The following is a 15,642-nucleotide window of genomic DNA, read 5'->3' as shown; positions in this document are numbered from 1 at the left end:
TAGATCCAGGACAGGAGATGGACTGGGGGAGGTGGCGTTTGCAATTACGGAGGCCGAGAAGTCTGTGAGCGGGAGACCCTGGGACTCGGGTAGCCGGGCTCAGCCCAGGTCGGAAGGCCTCAGAAGCGGGGAAGTCGATGGTGTGGCCCTCAGCACGACCCACCCCAAATCATGCCTTGCCAGGTTTCTGGGAATTCCTGGTCCAGCCCAGCTGGCACCTGACACTGGCCGTAACAGCAGGGCCACTGTTAGCTGTTAGCCTCTGGGCCCCAGGTTTAGGGGAGGTGTCTCCATTGCACGTGCACCCCGAGCGTGCCCGCCACTCCCCACATCAGGAGCCCTGTTCTTCGGGTTCAGCAAACGCCCGGGCAAAAGCAGTCTTAACATTCTGGGCTCCCAGCACCCAGACCTTGGGCTGATGTCCCTTGCTATTGGGTCAGCTCTTTAGAAAATACATTCTAACTATTTCTATCAGCATATCCACCTGTTTCGTGCAGGAGAGTTGAACCCAAACCGTCGGTTAGGCCCCGACCCCTGACGTCATCTCATCCTCACCCAATCCCCCGCGCCTACCTGCCTCCCGGCCCCTCCCCTTCCCGCCCCTCAATCCCGGAGCTCATCTCTGCGGCCACGCCCGCCCCTTCCCGCCACCCAATCCCTGTGCTCGTCTCTGCTGCCAGGCCCCGCCCCCTGCCCGCTTTTCACCCAATCTTAGCGCTTGTCTCTGCGGCCGGGCCCCGCCCCCCTCGTCCCCCGCCCAATCCTCGCGCGGACTCACGTCTGCCCGCTCGGCCGCCGTCTCTCGCGTCTCTGCCAGGCCCGGGGCGGGTCCGCGGCCGCGGCGGGAACATGGAGGAGCTGCTGAGGCGCGAGCTGGGCTGCGGCTCTGTCAGGGCCACGGGCCACTCGGGGGGCGGGTGCATCAGCCAGGGCCGGAGCTACGACACGGACCAAGGACGAGTGTTCGTGAAAGTGAACGCCAAGGCGGAGGTCAGGCCGCGGGTCGGGCGGGCAGGGGGACCGGTCTCCTTCCGGAGAGGGTCGCGGGCCTCGGCGCGGGGCGCGGCCTGGGCTTCTCCCGTCGGAGGCCGAGGGTGGCTCTCCCGGGACTGCCGCCGCCGCCTCTTCGGGGGAACCCTTTGCGCGGGGCGAGCGGTGAACCGTGAACGGGGCGGCGGAAGCGTCCGGGGCGTCCGGACGAGTTTGCACCTGCCGGGAACTGTCGGGAGCAGGAACCGCGGCCGCCCCACACCTCCTGTTCTCCGTGAACTTTCTCTGCGGCGCTGCGTGAAATGGGGCGGGTCTGGCTGCTGCAGTGTTGCTCCCGGGGTTCGTGCCCTGCGGTGCTGGTTAAGTGGGGTCGCTCTAGCCGGGGAAGCTGGTTAAGTCCTCAGCTTAAGTGGCTCTGGAGGTGCCCGTCCCCCGTGAGCCTCGGTCAGTGCGTTGTGAAACGGGGCGAAGGTGCTGCCCCCCACCACACCCTGGCGTGCTCTTTCCGTTAGCATCATTCTCGGGCCGGGCGCGGTGGCTCACGCCTGTAATCCCAGCACTTTGGGAGACCGAGGCGGGCGGATCACGAAGTCAGGAGTTCGAGGCCAGCCTGGCCAACATGGTGAAACCCCCATCTCTACTAAAAACACAAAAATTAGCCGGGCGTGGTGGCGGGCGCCTGTAATCCCAGCTACTCGGGAGGCTGAGGCAAGAGAATCGCTTGAACCCAGGAGGCAAAGGTTGTAGTGAGCCGAGATCACGCCACTGCACTCCAGCCTGGGCAACAGAGCTAGACTCCGTCTCAAAAAATAAAAAATCATTCTCCTAGTTGTTTACATTTAATTCCCAGAATTGAATCCCACCTTCCATGATGTAGCATCATCTTATTCTGGAACACGGATGTTCTCTTGAGACTCCCCTTCAAACTTTTGTTCTGGAGAGATCAGCTACGGGTCATCCTGTATGTGGCTTTTCTAGGAATCCGTCAACTATTTGTCCTTGTCCTTTTTTTTTTTTTTTTTTTTTGAGTCGGAGTCTTGCCCTGTCACCCAGGCTAGAGTGCAATGGTGCAATCTCTCAACCTCCACCTCCCTGATTCAAGTGATTCTCCTGCCTCAGCCTCCCAAGTATCTGGACTACAAGTGTGCACGTAGCTAATTTTTGTATTTTTAGCAGAGATGGGGTTTCACCATGTTGACCAGACTGGTCTTGAACTCCTGACCTCAGGTGATCCGCCTGCCTCGGCCTCCCAAAGTGCTGGGATTACAGGTGTGAGCCACTGTGCCCGGCCCATGCCTGGCAAATTTTTAAATTTTTTGTAGTTACAGGGTCTCACTATGTTGCCCAGGCTGATCCCAAATTCTTGGCCTCAAGCAATCCATCTGCCTCTGCCTCCCAAAGTGCTGGGATTACAGGTGTGGAGCCACCTCACCCAACCTACAGTCCATTCTAAACACTTTATAAATATTATTATCACTCCTTAAGAGAGATAAAGTTACTGAGAAAGAAGATAAGCACTGTGTAAGCAGAATTTTCAAAGCATTATCTTTAGAAAATAAAGGGAAAACTGGGTCTTAGCTGTACTTTTACTAGAGTACTACTTGAGAAGAAAATAAGGGGTAATACTACAAACAAAATGCAGAGAGGGGGGAAGGAGGGTCTGTGAACCAGCTAGAGGCCAAGGCTCCTCCACAGAAATATCCACTTGGATGTAGCCCTAAGTTTCTAACTAAAGCTAAGAACACTGATACTCTAGAGTAGACCCAAGGTAAAATTAAGCATCAGCTGGGGTGTAGTAGTACAAAAGATTAACTTATGGGAGGAGGACGGGAGAAAACCAATTACACAAGGATGCAAGGGACAGATAAGAATAATCAAGAGGAGGTCAGGCACAGTGGCTCACAGTGGCATGTAATTCCAGCACTTTGGGAGGCTGAGGCGGGCAGATCACCTGAGGTCAGGAGTTTGAGACCAGCCTGGCCAACATGGCAAAACCGCATCTCTACTAAAAATACAAAAATTAGCTGGATGTGGTGGCACACGCCTGTAATCCCAGCTACTTGGGAGGCTGAGGTAGGAGAATTGCTTGAACCCGGGAGGTAGATACAGCAGTGAGCCGAGATTGTGCTGTTGCACTCCAGCCTGGATGACGGAGCAAGACTGACTCAAAAAAAAAAAAAAAAAAAAAAAAAGTGCTGGGCGCGGTGGCTCACGCCTGTAATCCCAGCACTTTCGGAGGCCACGTCGGGCAGATCATGAGGTCAGGAGATCAAGACCATCCTGGCTAACATAATGAAACCTTGTCTCTACTAAAAATACAAAAAATTTAGCTGGGCATGGTGGTGGGCGCCTGTAGTCCCAGCTACTTGGGAGGCTGAGGCAGGAGAATGGCATGAACCTGGGAGGTGGAGCTTGCAGTGAGCCAAGATCGTGCCACTGCACTCCAGCCTGGGCGACAGAGTGAGACTCCGTCTCAAAAAAAAAAAAAAAAAAGGCTAGACACGGTGGCTCACACCTGTAATCCCAGCACTTTGGGAGGCCAAGGCGAGCAGATCACCTGAGGTCGGGAGTTCGAAACCAGCCTGACCAACATGGAGAAACCCCGTCTCTACTAAAAATACAAAATTAGCCGGACGTGGTGGCACATGCCTGTAATCCCAGCTACTTGGGAAGGCTAAGGCAGGAGAATTGCTTGAACCTGGGAGGCGGAGGTTGCAGTGAGCTGAGATTGCGCCATTGTACTCCAGCCTGGGCAACAAGAGTGAAACTCCGTCTCAAAAAAAAAAGAAAAAAAACACAAAAATTAGCCGGGCATGGTGGCACACACTTATAATCCCAGCTACTCTGGAGGCTGAGGCAGGAGAATCAATTGAATGCAGGAGGTGGAGGTTGCAGAGAGCCAATATCGCGCCACTGCACTCCAGCCTGATGGGTGGCAGAACGAGACTCAAAAAAAAAAAGTGTTCCTAGCAGCGGTGACATGGCAGCTGTGGTGGGGCTCTGAGGCTGAGGAGGTGGGGACTCTGAAGAACTCAAAGAAGGCTGAAGACAGCTGGAAGTCAGGAGCACGAGGAGAGTGTGTGTGTCTGTGTGTATGTTGTGTGTCTGTGTGTACGTTGTATGTGTGTATGTTTGTGTGTTGTATGTATTGTGTATCTGTGTGTGTGTAAGGGTGGAGCCCCAGGTGAGGATGGGAGAGAGCAGGCAGGGCAGTGGTGTGTGTAGCAGGAGGAAAGGAAAGGCCACTGGCGCTGACCTCTTCTGCGGGATCACTGCTGTGTATGTTGTGTGTGTGTGTCTGTATGTCGTATGTATGTGTGTCTGTGTATGTTGTGTGTGTGTGTTGTGTGTCTGTATATGTTGTGTGTGTGTGTTATGTGTCTTGTGTGTGTAAGGGTGGAGCCCCAGGTGAGGATGGGAGAGCGGGCAGTGGTGTGTGTATCAGGAGGAAAGGAAAGGCTGCTGGCTCTGACCTCTTCTCCAGGGATCACTGCTGTGTGGTGAGCAGGGGGACCCAAGGGAGGAGTCGCTGTGGTCCCAGGGAGTCGGATGGAGACGGCATCTCAAGATGAGGTGGTTTCCAGCGCTAGGTAGGAAGTGGCATAGAACTTGGTGGTCTATTCAGGTGAAAAGTGAGCCCAGATCACTGGCATATGCAGTCAGGGTGCCACCTGCACCTGAGAGGCCGGGTGAGTCTGTCCTGTAGATGGAACAGGACTGCAGTTGAGGTGTTATCTGAGGACACTGACAGGTAACCCGTGTTCACAGTCCCACTGTTGCCAGATCTTAGTGGAATATTAGTGCCTTCGACTTTCCTCTCTCCAGAGAACCTCCCGATTCAACCATAGCACACAGATAAAGTCCAACACTAGAAAGCTCAAGCCCTCTTCCTCCAGTACAGCATCTGAATCTGTAGCCTATCCTGTTGGCAAGTGCCTTTGAAAACACTGTCCATGTATATGGAATCCTCAGTCAGGATAGTCTTGGTTTGAAGTTGTAATGCTAGAGGAAAACATATCTACAGAACCTTTCCGGAAGTAACCTTGCCTCCCTCCATTTCCACTTCCTCTGGTATTTTTCTGACAGGCCAGAAGAATGTTTGAAGGTGAGATGGCAAGTTTAACTGCCATCCTGAAAACCAATACGGTGAGAGTGCCCAAGCCCATCAAGGTTCTGGATGCCCCAGGCGGCGGGAGTGTGCTGGTGATGGAGCACGTGGACATGAGGCATCTGAGCAGGTGTGTCTTCACACCACCGCCTCCCACCCGCCCCCCGGCTGGCTTTATTATCTGAGCAGGTGCATCTCCACACCAGCCCCAGGCTGGCTTTATTACCTGAGCAGGTGCATCTCCACACGAGCCCCAGGCTGGCTTTATTACCTGAGCAGGTGCATCTCCACACCAGCCCCAGGCTGGCTTTATTACCTGAGCAGGTGCATCTCCACACCAGCCCCAGGCTGGCTTTATTACCTGAGCAGGTGCATCTCCACACCAGCCCCAGGCTGGCTTTATTACCTGAGCAGGTGCATCTCCACACCAGCCCCCGGCTGGCTTTATTATCTGAGCAGGTGTGTGTTCACACCACACCCCAGCTGGCTTCATGCCACCCCCGGCTGGCTTTGTTATCTGAGCAGGTGCGCCTTCACGCCAGCCCCCAGCTGGCTTTCTTTTCCACCAAGTGGTTCTCTGATGACTGAAGCTTGTACTGGGGGCATCATTTTGAGGAGTGTAATGCAAAGAACCTGTGATTCCACATACCATGAGTTCTGCAGAATGAACTGCAGGCACTCTCTGCAACCAAGGGCGGAAGCAAGAGGAATCTCCCAAAGTGAGATGCTGACTGAAGGCCCCGCTGCGGGCCCGGTGCGGTGGCTCACGCCTGGAATCCCAACACTTTGGGAGGCTGAGGTGGGTGAATCACTTGAGGTCAGGAGTTTGAGACCAGCCTGGCCAACATGGTGAAACACCATCTCTACCAAAAATCCGAAAATTAGCTGGATGTGGTGGCAGGCGCCTCTCATTCCAGCTACTCGGGAGGCTGAGGCAGGAGAATCACTTGAACGCAGGAGGCAGAGGTTGCAGTGAGCTGAGATCGCACCACTGCACTCTAGCCTGGGCAATAGAGCGAGACTCAGTCTCAAAAAAGAGAAAAAAAAAATCCACTGCAAACTTGGATGAGGCTGGGAAAGATCATCAAATAATCAACACCTTTATCCCCCTCTTGCTTCACCAGAACCTACTTTCTGTCCCCAAAATGTCCGACCTACTAGCTGGGTGTGGTGGCTCACGCCTGTAATCCGAGCACTTTGGGAGGCCAAGGTGGGCGGATGACTTGAGGTCAGAGTTTGAGACCAGCCTGGCCAACACAGTGAAACCCCACCTCTACTAAAAATACAAAAAATCAGCCAGGCATGGTGGCAGGTGCCTGTAATCCCAGCTACTCAGGAGGCTGAGGCAGGAGAATCGCTTGAACTTGGGAGGCGGAGCTTGCAGTGAGCCGAGATCGTGCCACTGCACTCCAGCCTGGGTGACAGAGCGAGACTCCATCTCAAAAAAAAAAAAAAGAGTTTGACCCTCTTTAGGTGCCCTGAGACTGAGCAGTGGGTGTGTTGCCTTTCTGTGTGTCATCTGTTTAGTTGCTGTCCTTTGATTTGACAGTCATGCTGCAAAGCTTGGAGCCCAGCTGGCCGATTTACACCTTGATAACAAGAAGCATGGAGAGATGCTCCTGAAGGAGGCGGGCACAGTGGGTATGGCACTGCGCGGGCCATGGGTGCTCCCGCCTAGAGGAGGACTTTCAGCCAGTGTGGGCTTAGAGGGGGGCCGTGCAGCAGCCGTGGGAGGGTCGGACGTGGGCTGATGCCAGAGCAAGGGAATGTCGAGCTTGAGCCGCATCTCACGGTGCACTGAACACAGTGAATGTGATGCGTCTGTTGTGTCCTAAATGCATTTGAAAGACGAAAACATTGCTGGACGCAAGGCACCCCTAGTGTTACAGTTGCTTTTACCTCGTTCCCCAGAAGAGTGTAAGCAGAGGCTCTCTGGCTTTCTATAAATAGCAAGACCTTTAACCACAGGGTCTGTTGCTGTAAAACAGTCGTACTTGAGGCTCAGAATTACAGCCATCATGTCTGACCTTTCCAGAGTGTAACGCGCTGTCAGGATCGAGGGAATTTTCTGGTATTTTAATCTGCTGACATTTGGAATCTGTGCGCAGCCCACGTGGTAAATGTGGGGAGATTAGCTGATGATCGGAACAGATCACCAAGGGTCTGCCGTACGAGACAGAGACATGCTGTTAGACAGTCTGTTCTGTGAGGGTCCATGACGGATCCCCCCAGGCTGCCTGTGTGGTGAGGATCCACTGAAAGGCCTCCTGGGTCGCCTGTCCTGTCCCTTCCAGTCTTACGGAGTTCAGTCCATTGGGATTTTCCTTGAGTTAGGGAGGCTGCAGGGGAGTGAGATTTCTTTCTTTTCTTTTTTTTTTTTTTTGAGATGGAATTTCACTCTTGTGCCCTAGGCTGGAGGGCAGTGGTACAATCTCGGCTCACCGCAACCTCTGCCTCCTGGGTTCAAGCGATTCTCCTGCCTCAGCCTCCCGAGTAGCTGGGATTACAGGTGCACGCCACCGCGCCCAGCTAATTTTTGTATTTTTAGTAGAGACGGGGTTTCACCATGTTGGCCAGGCTGGTCTCAATCTCCTGACCTCAGGTGATCCACCCACCTCAGCCTCCCAAAGTGCTGGGATTACAGGCGTGAGCCACTGCACCCTGCCTGAGATTGTTTCAAAGCACAATAGTTTATCTGACACGCATGGCACCAGGTTTGCCACTGAGAGCCATCCTTTCTGATGGATTCGGGGCAAATTCTTTTTCCTCTTTATTTATTTATTTATTTATTTATTTATTTATTTTTATTTTATTTTTTTGAGAAGGAGTCTTGCTTTGTTCCCCAGGCTGGAGTGCAGTGGCGCGATCTCTGCTCACTGCAAGCTCCGCCTCCTGGGTTCATGCCATTCTCCTGCCTCAGCCTCCTAAGTAGCTGAGACTACAGGTGCCTGCCACCACACCTGACTAATTTTTTGTATTTTTAGTAGAGCCAGGGTTTTACTGTGTTAGCCAGGTTGGTCTCGACTTCCTGACCTCGTGATCCGCCTGCCTCGGCCTCCCAAAGTGCTGGGATTACAGGTGTGAGCCACCGTGCCCGGGCTGTTTTTCACTTTTTATGTTTTTTATGTTTTGTTTTGTTTTGTTTTTTTTGAAACGGAGTTTTGTTCTTGTTGCCCAGGCTGGAGTGCAGTGGCGTGATCTCAGCTCACCGCAACTTCCGCCTCCTGGGTTCAAGTGATTCTCCTGCCGAGCCTTCCGAGTAGCTGGGATTACAGGCACCTGCCACCACACCTGGCTAATTTTTGTATTTTTAGTAGAGACGGGGTTTCATCATGTTGGTCAGGCTGGTCGCGAAGTCCTGACCTCAGGTGATCCACCCGCCTTGGCCTCCCAAAGTGCTGGGATTACAGGTGTGAGCCACTGCACCCAGCCAGATTTATGTTTTTTTTTTTTTTTGAGATGGAGTTTTACTCTTGTCGCCCAGGCTGGAGTGCAATGGAGCGATCTCAGCTCACTGCAACCTCTGCCTCTCGGGTTCAAGTGATTCTCCTGCCTCAACCTCCTGAGTAGTTGGGATTATAGGTGCCTGCCACCGTGCCTAGCTAATTTTTATATATCCAGTAGAGACAGGGTTTCACCACATTGGGCAGGCTGGTCTCAAACTGCTGACCTCCAGTGATCTGCCCACCTCAGCCTCCCAAAGTATCTTTCCTCTTTAAGAATATCCTCCTCTTTTTTTTCCTGACACAGTGTGGTCTTCTCCCACACCCCCGCATGTCCTGTTGGGATGTGAGACAGGTCCCCTGGGAGGTGCCCGCAGGCTCCCTGTCCTGTGCGTGTCCTCTGGTGCCACTGCTCGGGAGCAGCCAGTGTCTTTGATGCTGACGTCTGCTGGAGCAGGCTCTGTTCGGGGTGTTGTGTGAACTGGTGGAGACCCAGGCCTTGTTTGTCTCTGGCAGGGGCATAAGCTGGTAGGAGCTCGCTGAGGTCATATCTGAAGGTGACTCAGTTTCGAGAGTGGGCGCTGGGTTGCCTTGGAACTAATTTTCCTTCCTTTTTTACTTTTGCTTGCAAGGGAGAGGAGGCGGGCAGGAGGAACGGCCCTTTGTGGACCAGTTTGGATTTGACGTGGTGACGTGCTGTGGATACCTCCCCCAGGTGAGTGCATGGCATTTGCTTCTATTTCACAATCAGCTCAGCTGTTCAGACACAGGGGTCGGGGGGACACACCCCCTTCCTTTTTTTGTGAGCTTTAGTGAAAGTATCTGCACCGTTTTTTCTTTGCTGATGTCTGAGAGGCCGGCGTAGCTGGGTAAGTATGAAGAAACCGAGGAGGACCAGCAAGTTAGGAGCTGGATTTCAAGGTGGGTGAAAATGAGGGACTTTAACAAATGTTTTATTTTATTTTAGGTATACTAAACTCTCACAGAGGGTGGAGTGACAAGGGTTTGTCACTTTTGGTTGTGTGGTTTTGTAACAAGGGTTTGTCACTTTTGGTTGTGTGGTTTTGTGGTTGCTTCCCTCCATGTTTCCGCTGGGGAGTTCTGCTTGACGCCCAGCACGTGTGCAGTGGACACGGCTCCTGTCCTGTCCTCGGGAGGAGGATACAGATGAACCCAGAAAACTTTCCAGGGTTTCCTGGCGTGCGTGGGGGCAGTAAAAAGACTTTGAAATGTTGAAGGTTGTCTAGAAACCTGCTTGGGGCGGGGAGTGGTGCCTTCTGGTCCTGCCTGCCCCGGGGGGTTTATCGCCAGCTCCGCCCCTTCGTCTCGTGGCTGTACTCACAGTGTGTGTATGCACACGTGTGTGTGCATATGTGTATATATGTGTACGCACGTCTGTGTGCACATGTGTATGCGTGTGCGTGTGTGTGTGCACGTGCGCCTGTGTGCATTGTGTATGTGTGTGCACATGTGTATGTGTGTGCGTGCGTGTGTGCGCACGTGTGTGTGCGCATGACTGTGTGCCTGATGCGTGATGTTGGCATCGTGTGCTACTCCAGTCTTGTGTCTGTCTCGCTTCCCTCCTGGGTGGTAAGCACCTGTGACCTGGATGTCCTTTCTCAGGGTCCTTCTCAACGGGGCTCCATGTGACTTTTCCTGTCATCACTGTCTGGGGAGGGGCTGTCTGGACAGATGTCAGAAGTGAGCCATGGGGTCAGGGCAGGTCAGCCAGCTCTGGCCTCAGTACTCCAGTGTGGGTGTAAATTAAGAGGAAATGTTAGCCCGTTGCTTTAGCAGCAAAAAAAAAAAATTTTTTTTTTTTTTTTTTTTAATAAAAAAGTCCTGGTGGCTCATGCCTGTAATTCCAGCACTTTGGGAGGCTGAGGTAGGAGGATTGCTTGAGCCCAGGAGTTCGAGACCAGCCTGGCCAACATGGCGAAACCCTCTCTCTAGTAAAAATACAAAAACTTAGCAGGATGTGGTGGTGCATGCCTGTAATTCCAGCCACTTGGAAGGCTGAGGTGGGAGGATTGCTTAAGCCTGGGAATTCAACGCTGCAGTGAGCTGTGATTGCACCACTGCACTCCAGCTTGGGTAACGGGGCAAGACCTTGTTTCACAAAAATGAAAAAAGAAAGAAAATGTTCTGGACCGGGCGCGGTAGCTCACGCCTGTAATCCCAGCGCTTTGGGAGGCTGAGGCGGGCGGATCACCTGAGGTAAGGAGTTTGAGAACAGCCTGACCAACATGGTGAAATCCCATCTCTACTAAAAATACAAAAATTAGCTGGGCATGGTGGTGCGCGCCTGTAATCCCAGCTACTCTGGGGGCTGAGGCAGGAGAATCGCTTGAACCCGGGAGACGGAGATTGCGGTGAGCTGAAATCACGCCATTGCACTCCAGCCTGGGTGACAAGAGTGAAACTTCATCTCAAAAAAGAAAAAAGTAAAAAGTAAAAAAGTAAAAAGTAGTACAGTCAGATACCTTTTGTTACACATGGAACCTGTAAAGACCAAAAAGTGTGCTGCACGTGTGCCAGCCAGAGCACGAGGGAGCAGGCCCCGTGGCACCCTGTGATGCGAGTGTGACTTGGGGCAACAATCTTTACGGATAGCAACTTGGCGATGCCTATCAAAAAACATTGTTTTTATGTCTCCCAGGCTGGAGTGCAGTGGTGCAATCTCGGCTCACTGCAAGTTCCGCCTCCCAGGTTCACGCCATTCTCCTGCCTCAGCCTCCTGAGTAGATGGGGCTACAGGTGCCCGTCACCATGCCCAGCTAATTTTTTTTTTTTGTATTTTTAGTAGAGATGGGGTTCCACCGTGTTAGCCAGGACAGTTTCGATCTCCTGGCCTTGTGATCTGCCCACCTCGACCTCCCAAAGTGCTGGGATTACAGGCATGAGCCATCGCACCTGGTCAAAAAGTTTAAATTTAGTTTTAATTTTAATTTTAAAAGATAGAGTCTCACTCTGTTGCCCAGGCTGGAGAGCAGTGGCATGATCATAGCTCACTGCAGCCTCAAACTTCCTGGGATCAAGCCATCCTCCTGCCCCAGCCTCCCATGTAGCTGGGACTACAGGCATGCACCACCACACTCGGCTAATTTTTTTTTTTTTTGTGGAGACGGGTCTCACTATGTTGCCCAGGCTGGTCTCAAACTCCTGGCCTCAAGTGATCCTCCCACCTCAGCCACGCAAAGTGCTGGGATTACAGATACTGGCCACCACTCCCAGCCCCCTTTCAAATTTTTTTATTTATTTTATTTATTTTTTTGAAATGGAGTCTCGTCACCCAAGCTAGAGTGCGGTGGTGCGATCTTGGCTCACTGCAACCTCCAGCTTCCGGGTTCAATCAGTTCTCCTGCCTCAGCCTCCTGTGTAGCTGGGATTACAGGTGCCCACCACCACGTCCGGCTAATTTTTGTATTTTTAGTAGAGACGAGGTTTCACCATGTTGGCCAGGCTGGTCTCGAACTCCTGACCTCAAGCAATCTGCCCGCCTTGGCCTCCCAAAGTGCTGGGATTACAGGTATGGGCCACCGCACCAGGCCCCCCTTTCGAAATTTTAAACGGACTTATGCTCTGACCCAGTAATTATCCTTTAGGATTTATTCTACAGGCATATTTACATGTATGCAAAATGGCACAGACACAAGGGTATTTGCTGTGCCACTCCTGGTGCTATGATAAGGAAAATCCAGAGGACCACTGGGTGAAGTTCTGGTGCATCATCTGATGAACTATTGTCAGCTGCTACAAAACCATGTAAAGAAAGCAGAAGCAGGAGCAGGGCTGGGCGCGGCGGCCCACACCCGCAATCCCAGCACTTTGAGAGGCCGGAGCGGGCAGATCACCTGAGGTCAGGAGTTTGAGACCAGCCTGACCAACATGGCGAAACCCCATCTCTACTAAAAATACAAAAAAATTAGCCGAGTGTGGTGGCGCATGCTTGTAATCCCAGCTACTCGGGAGGCTGAGGCAGGAGAATTGCTTGAACCCGGGGGGCAGAGGTTGCGGTGAGCCAAGATCGCGCCATTGCACTCCAGCCTAGGCAATGAGAGCGAAACTCTATTTCAAAAAAGAAAAAAAAAGAAAAAAAATGTTCTAGAAGCCTTCATTCTTGGAAGGCTACAGAGTGGGTCCTGAAGCATCCCCATGCTTCCCACTGTTCTTGGGATAGGATCTGAGGTCTCAGCATGTCCATGAGACTCCGGTTCCCCTCGGGATGTGGTTCCCCCCTCAGCCTCCTGTGACTGCCACCCCTCCCACGTGCCGCCCCTGCAGCCCTCTCCACTTTGAGATGCTTGTGGGTAGCTGAGCTCTCCCTTGGTTCTGGCATTTTCCAGTGAACGGTGCTTTTGCTTTTGCTGGTACTGTGCAGGTGAATGACTGGCAGGAGGACTGGGTCGTGTTCTATGCCCGGCAGCGCATTCAGCCCCAGATGGACATGGTGGAGAAGGAGTCTGGGGACAGGGAGGCCCTCCAGCTTTGGTCTGCTCTGCAGGTGAGTGGGGCCCCACTGCACACCCAGCACCTGCCACGCCCCACTTGCCTGAGGTAGGGGAGGCACCAAGGCAGGTGAGGCCACCTCTGAGTCTGGTTCCGGATGGGAAGCGGGTCCCTGGCGGCGTCCTATCCGCTGCTGCCTGGGCTGGGGGCGGGCACCTGGAGCGGCACCCCTCATGCACGCTTTGATCAATTTGCTGAGGCTGCATTTTCCTCCCTGCAGTTAAAGATCCCTGACCTGTTCCGTGACCTGGAGATCATCCCAGCCTTACTCCACGGGGACCTCTGGAGCGGAAATGTAGCAGAGGATTCCTCTGGGCCAGTCATTTTTGACCCAGCTTCTTTCTACGGCCACTCGGAATATGAGCTGGCAATAGCCGGCATGTTTGGGGGCTTTAGCAGCTCCTTTTACTCCGCCTACCACGGCAAAATCCCCAAGGCCCCGGGATTCGAGAAGCGCCTTCAGTTGTATCAGCTCTTTCACTACTTGAACCACTGGAATCATTTTGGATCAGGGTACAGAGGATCCTCCCTGAACATCATGAGGAATCTGGTCAAGTGAGCGGGCCTTGCTCTGGAAGGAGGCCTCAGAGGTTTCTCCACAGTCCTCTTCAGGGCAAATTCTTGTTTCTTCACATGGCCAGAGTAGCTTAAGACCAACGCAGTACCTTATTTCCAAGCCTTGCAAAGTATATAATATCTAAGAGGAAAGGTTTCGTCATCCCAGCGTTGTCCACTTTGTAGGGGTTTGTAGGTAGACGGAGCCACACTGCAGGCAGGGTATGAGCAGAGGGATGTATGGAGCGTGGGTGACTCTGAGCCCACTGCCGCTGCAAGGTGGAGACACTGTAAGTGAACTCCTGTGGGTGGGGGGGAGGGTAGCCGGTGCACAGGGAGGTGGCCAGCGCCCCCGGGCACTGCTGCTCATAGGTACCTTTCCGCCGCCTCCTCCCTGCTCTCCTGTGCAGGAATGTCTCTGAGTTGTTCCCGTGGATGCTTCTTGGTTGGCAAGACTTGGGTGTAGACACGAAACCGTCTTACTAAAAGCGTCTTAAAATGACCAATTCCAAAATCAAGCATATTCCCTTTTCTTCCTGCATGATCCCTGGGCCTTGCCGCAGGCTGAGCAAGTCTGTAAACTGATTCTGGGGGAGACCAAGCTGCTGACCGCAGGGTGTCCTTGGGTAAATCCAGGAGTCTTCACTGCTTCTGTTATTACCCCGTCTCCTCTGCCATTTTCTAAAGCTTGCTGAGTTGTCATTCCTTTGCAACATTAAAATACATGCTGAACTAATATTTTTCCTTCCTTCAGTGTTGTAGTAATGAGAAATATTTCATGAATGGCATTGATGCTAATAAATCCTTTGCACAAAAATTTGAATAAACTTTCAGTGGTTTCGATAATGTACAAGAGTGTATATTTCCCTCATTTATTGTAATTCAGTATTTATCTTAGTTGTTTGCTGAAGAGCTTTTGTAATATGGTGCGACAGACAGGTACAACTAGTGTTTTTGTTGTTTTTAGAGACACGATCTTGTTCTGTTGCCTAAGCTGCAGTGCAGTGGCATGATCATAGCTCACTGCAGCCTCAAACTCCCAGGTTATAGCAGTCCTCCCATCTCAGCCTCTCGAGTAACTGGAACTACAGGCGTGCACCACCACACCTGGCTAATTTTTGTATTTTTAGTAGAGATGAGGTTTTGCCATGTTGCGCAGGCTGGTCTCGAACTCCTGAGCTCAAGCAATCCTCCCACCTCAGCCTCCTGAGTGCTGGGATTACAGGCCTGAGCCACCATGCCTGACCCAACCGTTCTTTCTTTGTTTTTTTTTTTTTTTTAAGGCAGAGTCTCAGTGTTTCCAAGCTGGAATAGTGCAATGGTGCGATCTCCGTTCCCTGCAACCTCCGCCCTCCGCCTTCTGGGCTCAAGCAATTCTCATGTCTCAGCCTCCCAGTAGCTGGAATAGCCGATGTGTCACCACGCTGGCTAATTTTTGTATTTTTAGTAGAGACAGGGTTTCACCATGTTGCCCAGGCTGGTCTCCAACTCCTGACTTCAGGCAGTCAACCCGCCTTAGCCTCCCAACTGTTTCTTTTTTTTTTTTTTGAGATGGAGTCTTGCTCTGTCACCCAGGCTGGAGTATAGTGGTGCGATCTCAGCTCACTGCAACCTCTGCCTCCTGGGTTCAAGGGATTCTCCTGCCTCAGCCTCCCAATGTAGCTGGGATTACAGGTGTGTGCCGCCACACCTGGCTAATTTTTGTATTTCTAGTAGAGATGGGATTTTGCCATCTTGGCCAGGCTAGTCTTGAACTCCTAGCCTCCCAAGGTGCTGGGATTACAGGCCTGAGCCACCATCCCTGGCCCAACTATTGTTTCTTAAAAAAACTCTTTTTAACCTTGTCTTTTTGTTAGGATAAAAGGATAGCTCAGAGCTTCAAAGTAAGAGCAGGACTAGCCTAAGAACTGTGTGATATTTGACCCGAGATGCAGCCTAGCTGCCATTCTTATTCACCCTGTGGAAGACATTAAAGGGAGAATGAAAGTAGCTGTACAATTACCTTTGGGGAAAGAAGCCACTTGGTGAACTTGGCAA

General features: G+C 52.3%; 1 protein-coding gene across 1 annotated transcript; it reads left to right on the top strand.

Annotated features, from left to right (window-relative positions):
- Nucleotides 1–748: 748 nt before the first annotated feature.
- Nucleotides 749–14,455, top strand: FN3KRP (fructosamine 3 kinase related protein). The gene is made up of 6 exons (XM_055240534.2): nucleotides 749–990; nucleotides 5,077–5,228; nucleotides 6,648–6,739; nucleotides 9,174–9,256; nucleotides 12,923–13,045; nucleotides 13,271–14,455. The coding sequence occupies exons 1-6, from the start codon at nucleotides 850–852 to the stop codon at nucleotides 13,607–13,609; spliced, it is 930 nt and encodes a 309-aa protein (XP_055096509.1). The 5' UTR covers nucleotides 749–849; the 3' UTR covers nucleotides 13,610–14,455.
- The last annotated feature ends 1,187 nt before the right edge of the window (nucleotides 14,456–15,642 follow it).

This window comes from Symphalangus syndactylus, chromosome 14 (assembly GCF_028878055.3).
Source record: "Symphalangus syndactylus isolate Jambi chromosome 14, NHGRI_mSymSyn1-v2.1_pri, whole genome shotgun sequence".
Classification (NCBI taxonomy): Eukaryota; Metazoa; Chordata; class Mammalia; order Primates; family Hylobatidae; genus Symphalangus; species Symphalangus syndactylus.
This window is presented reverse-complemented; position numbering and strand designations above follow the sequence as displayed.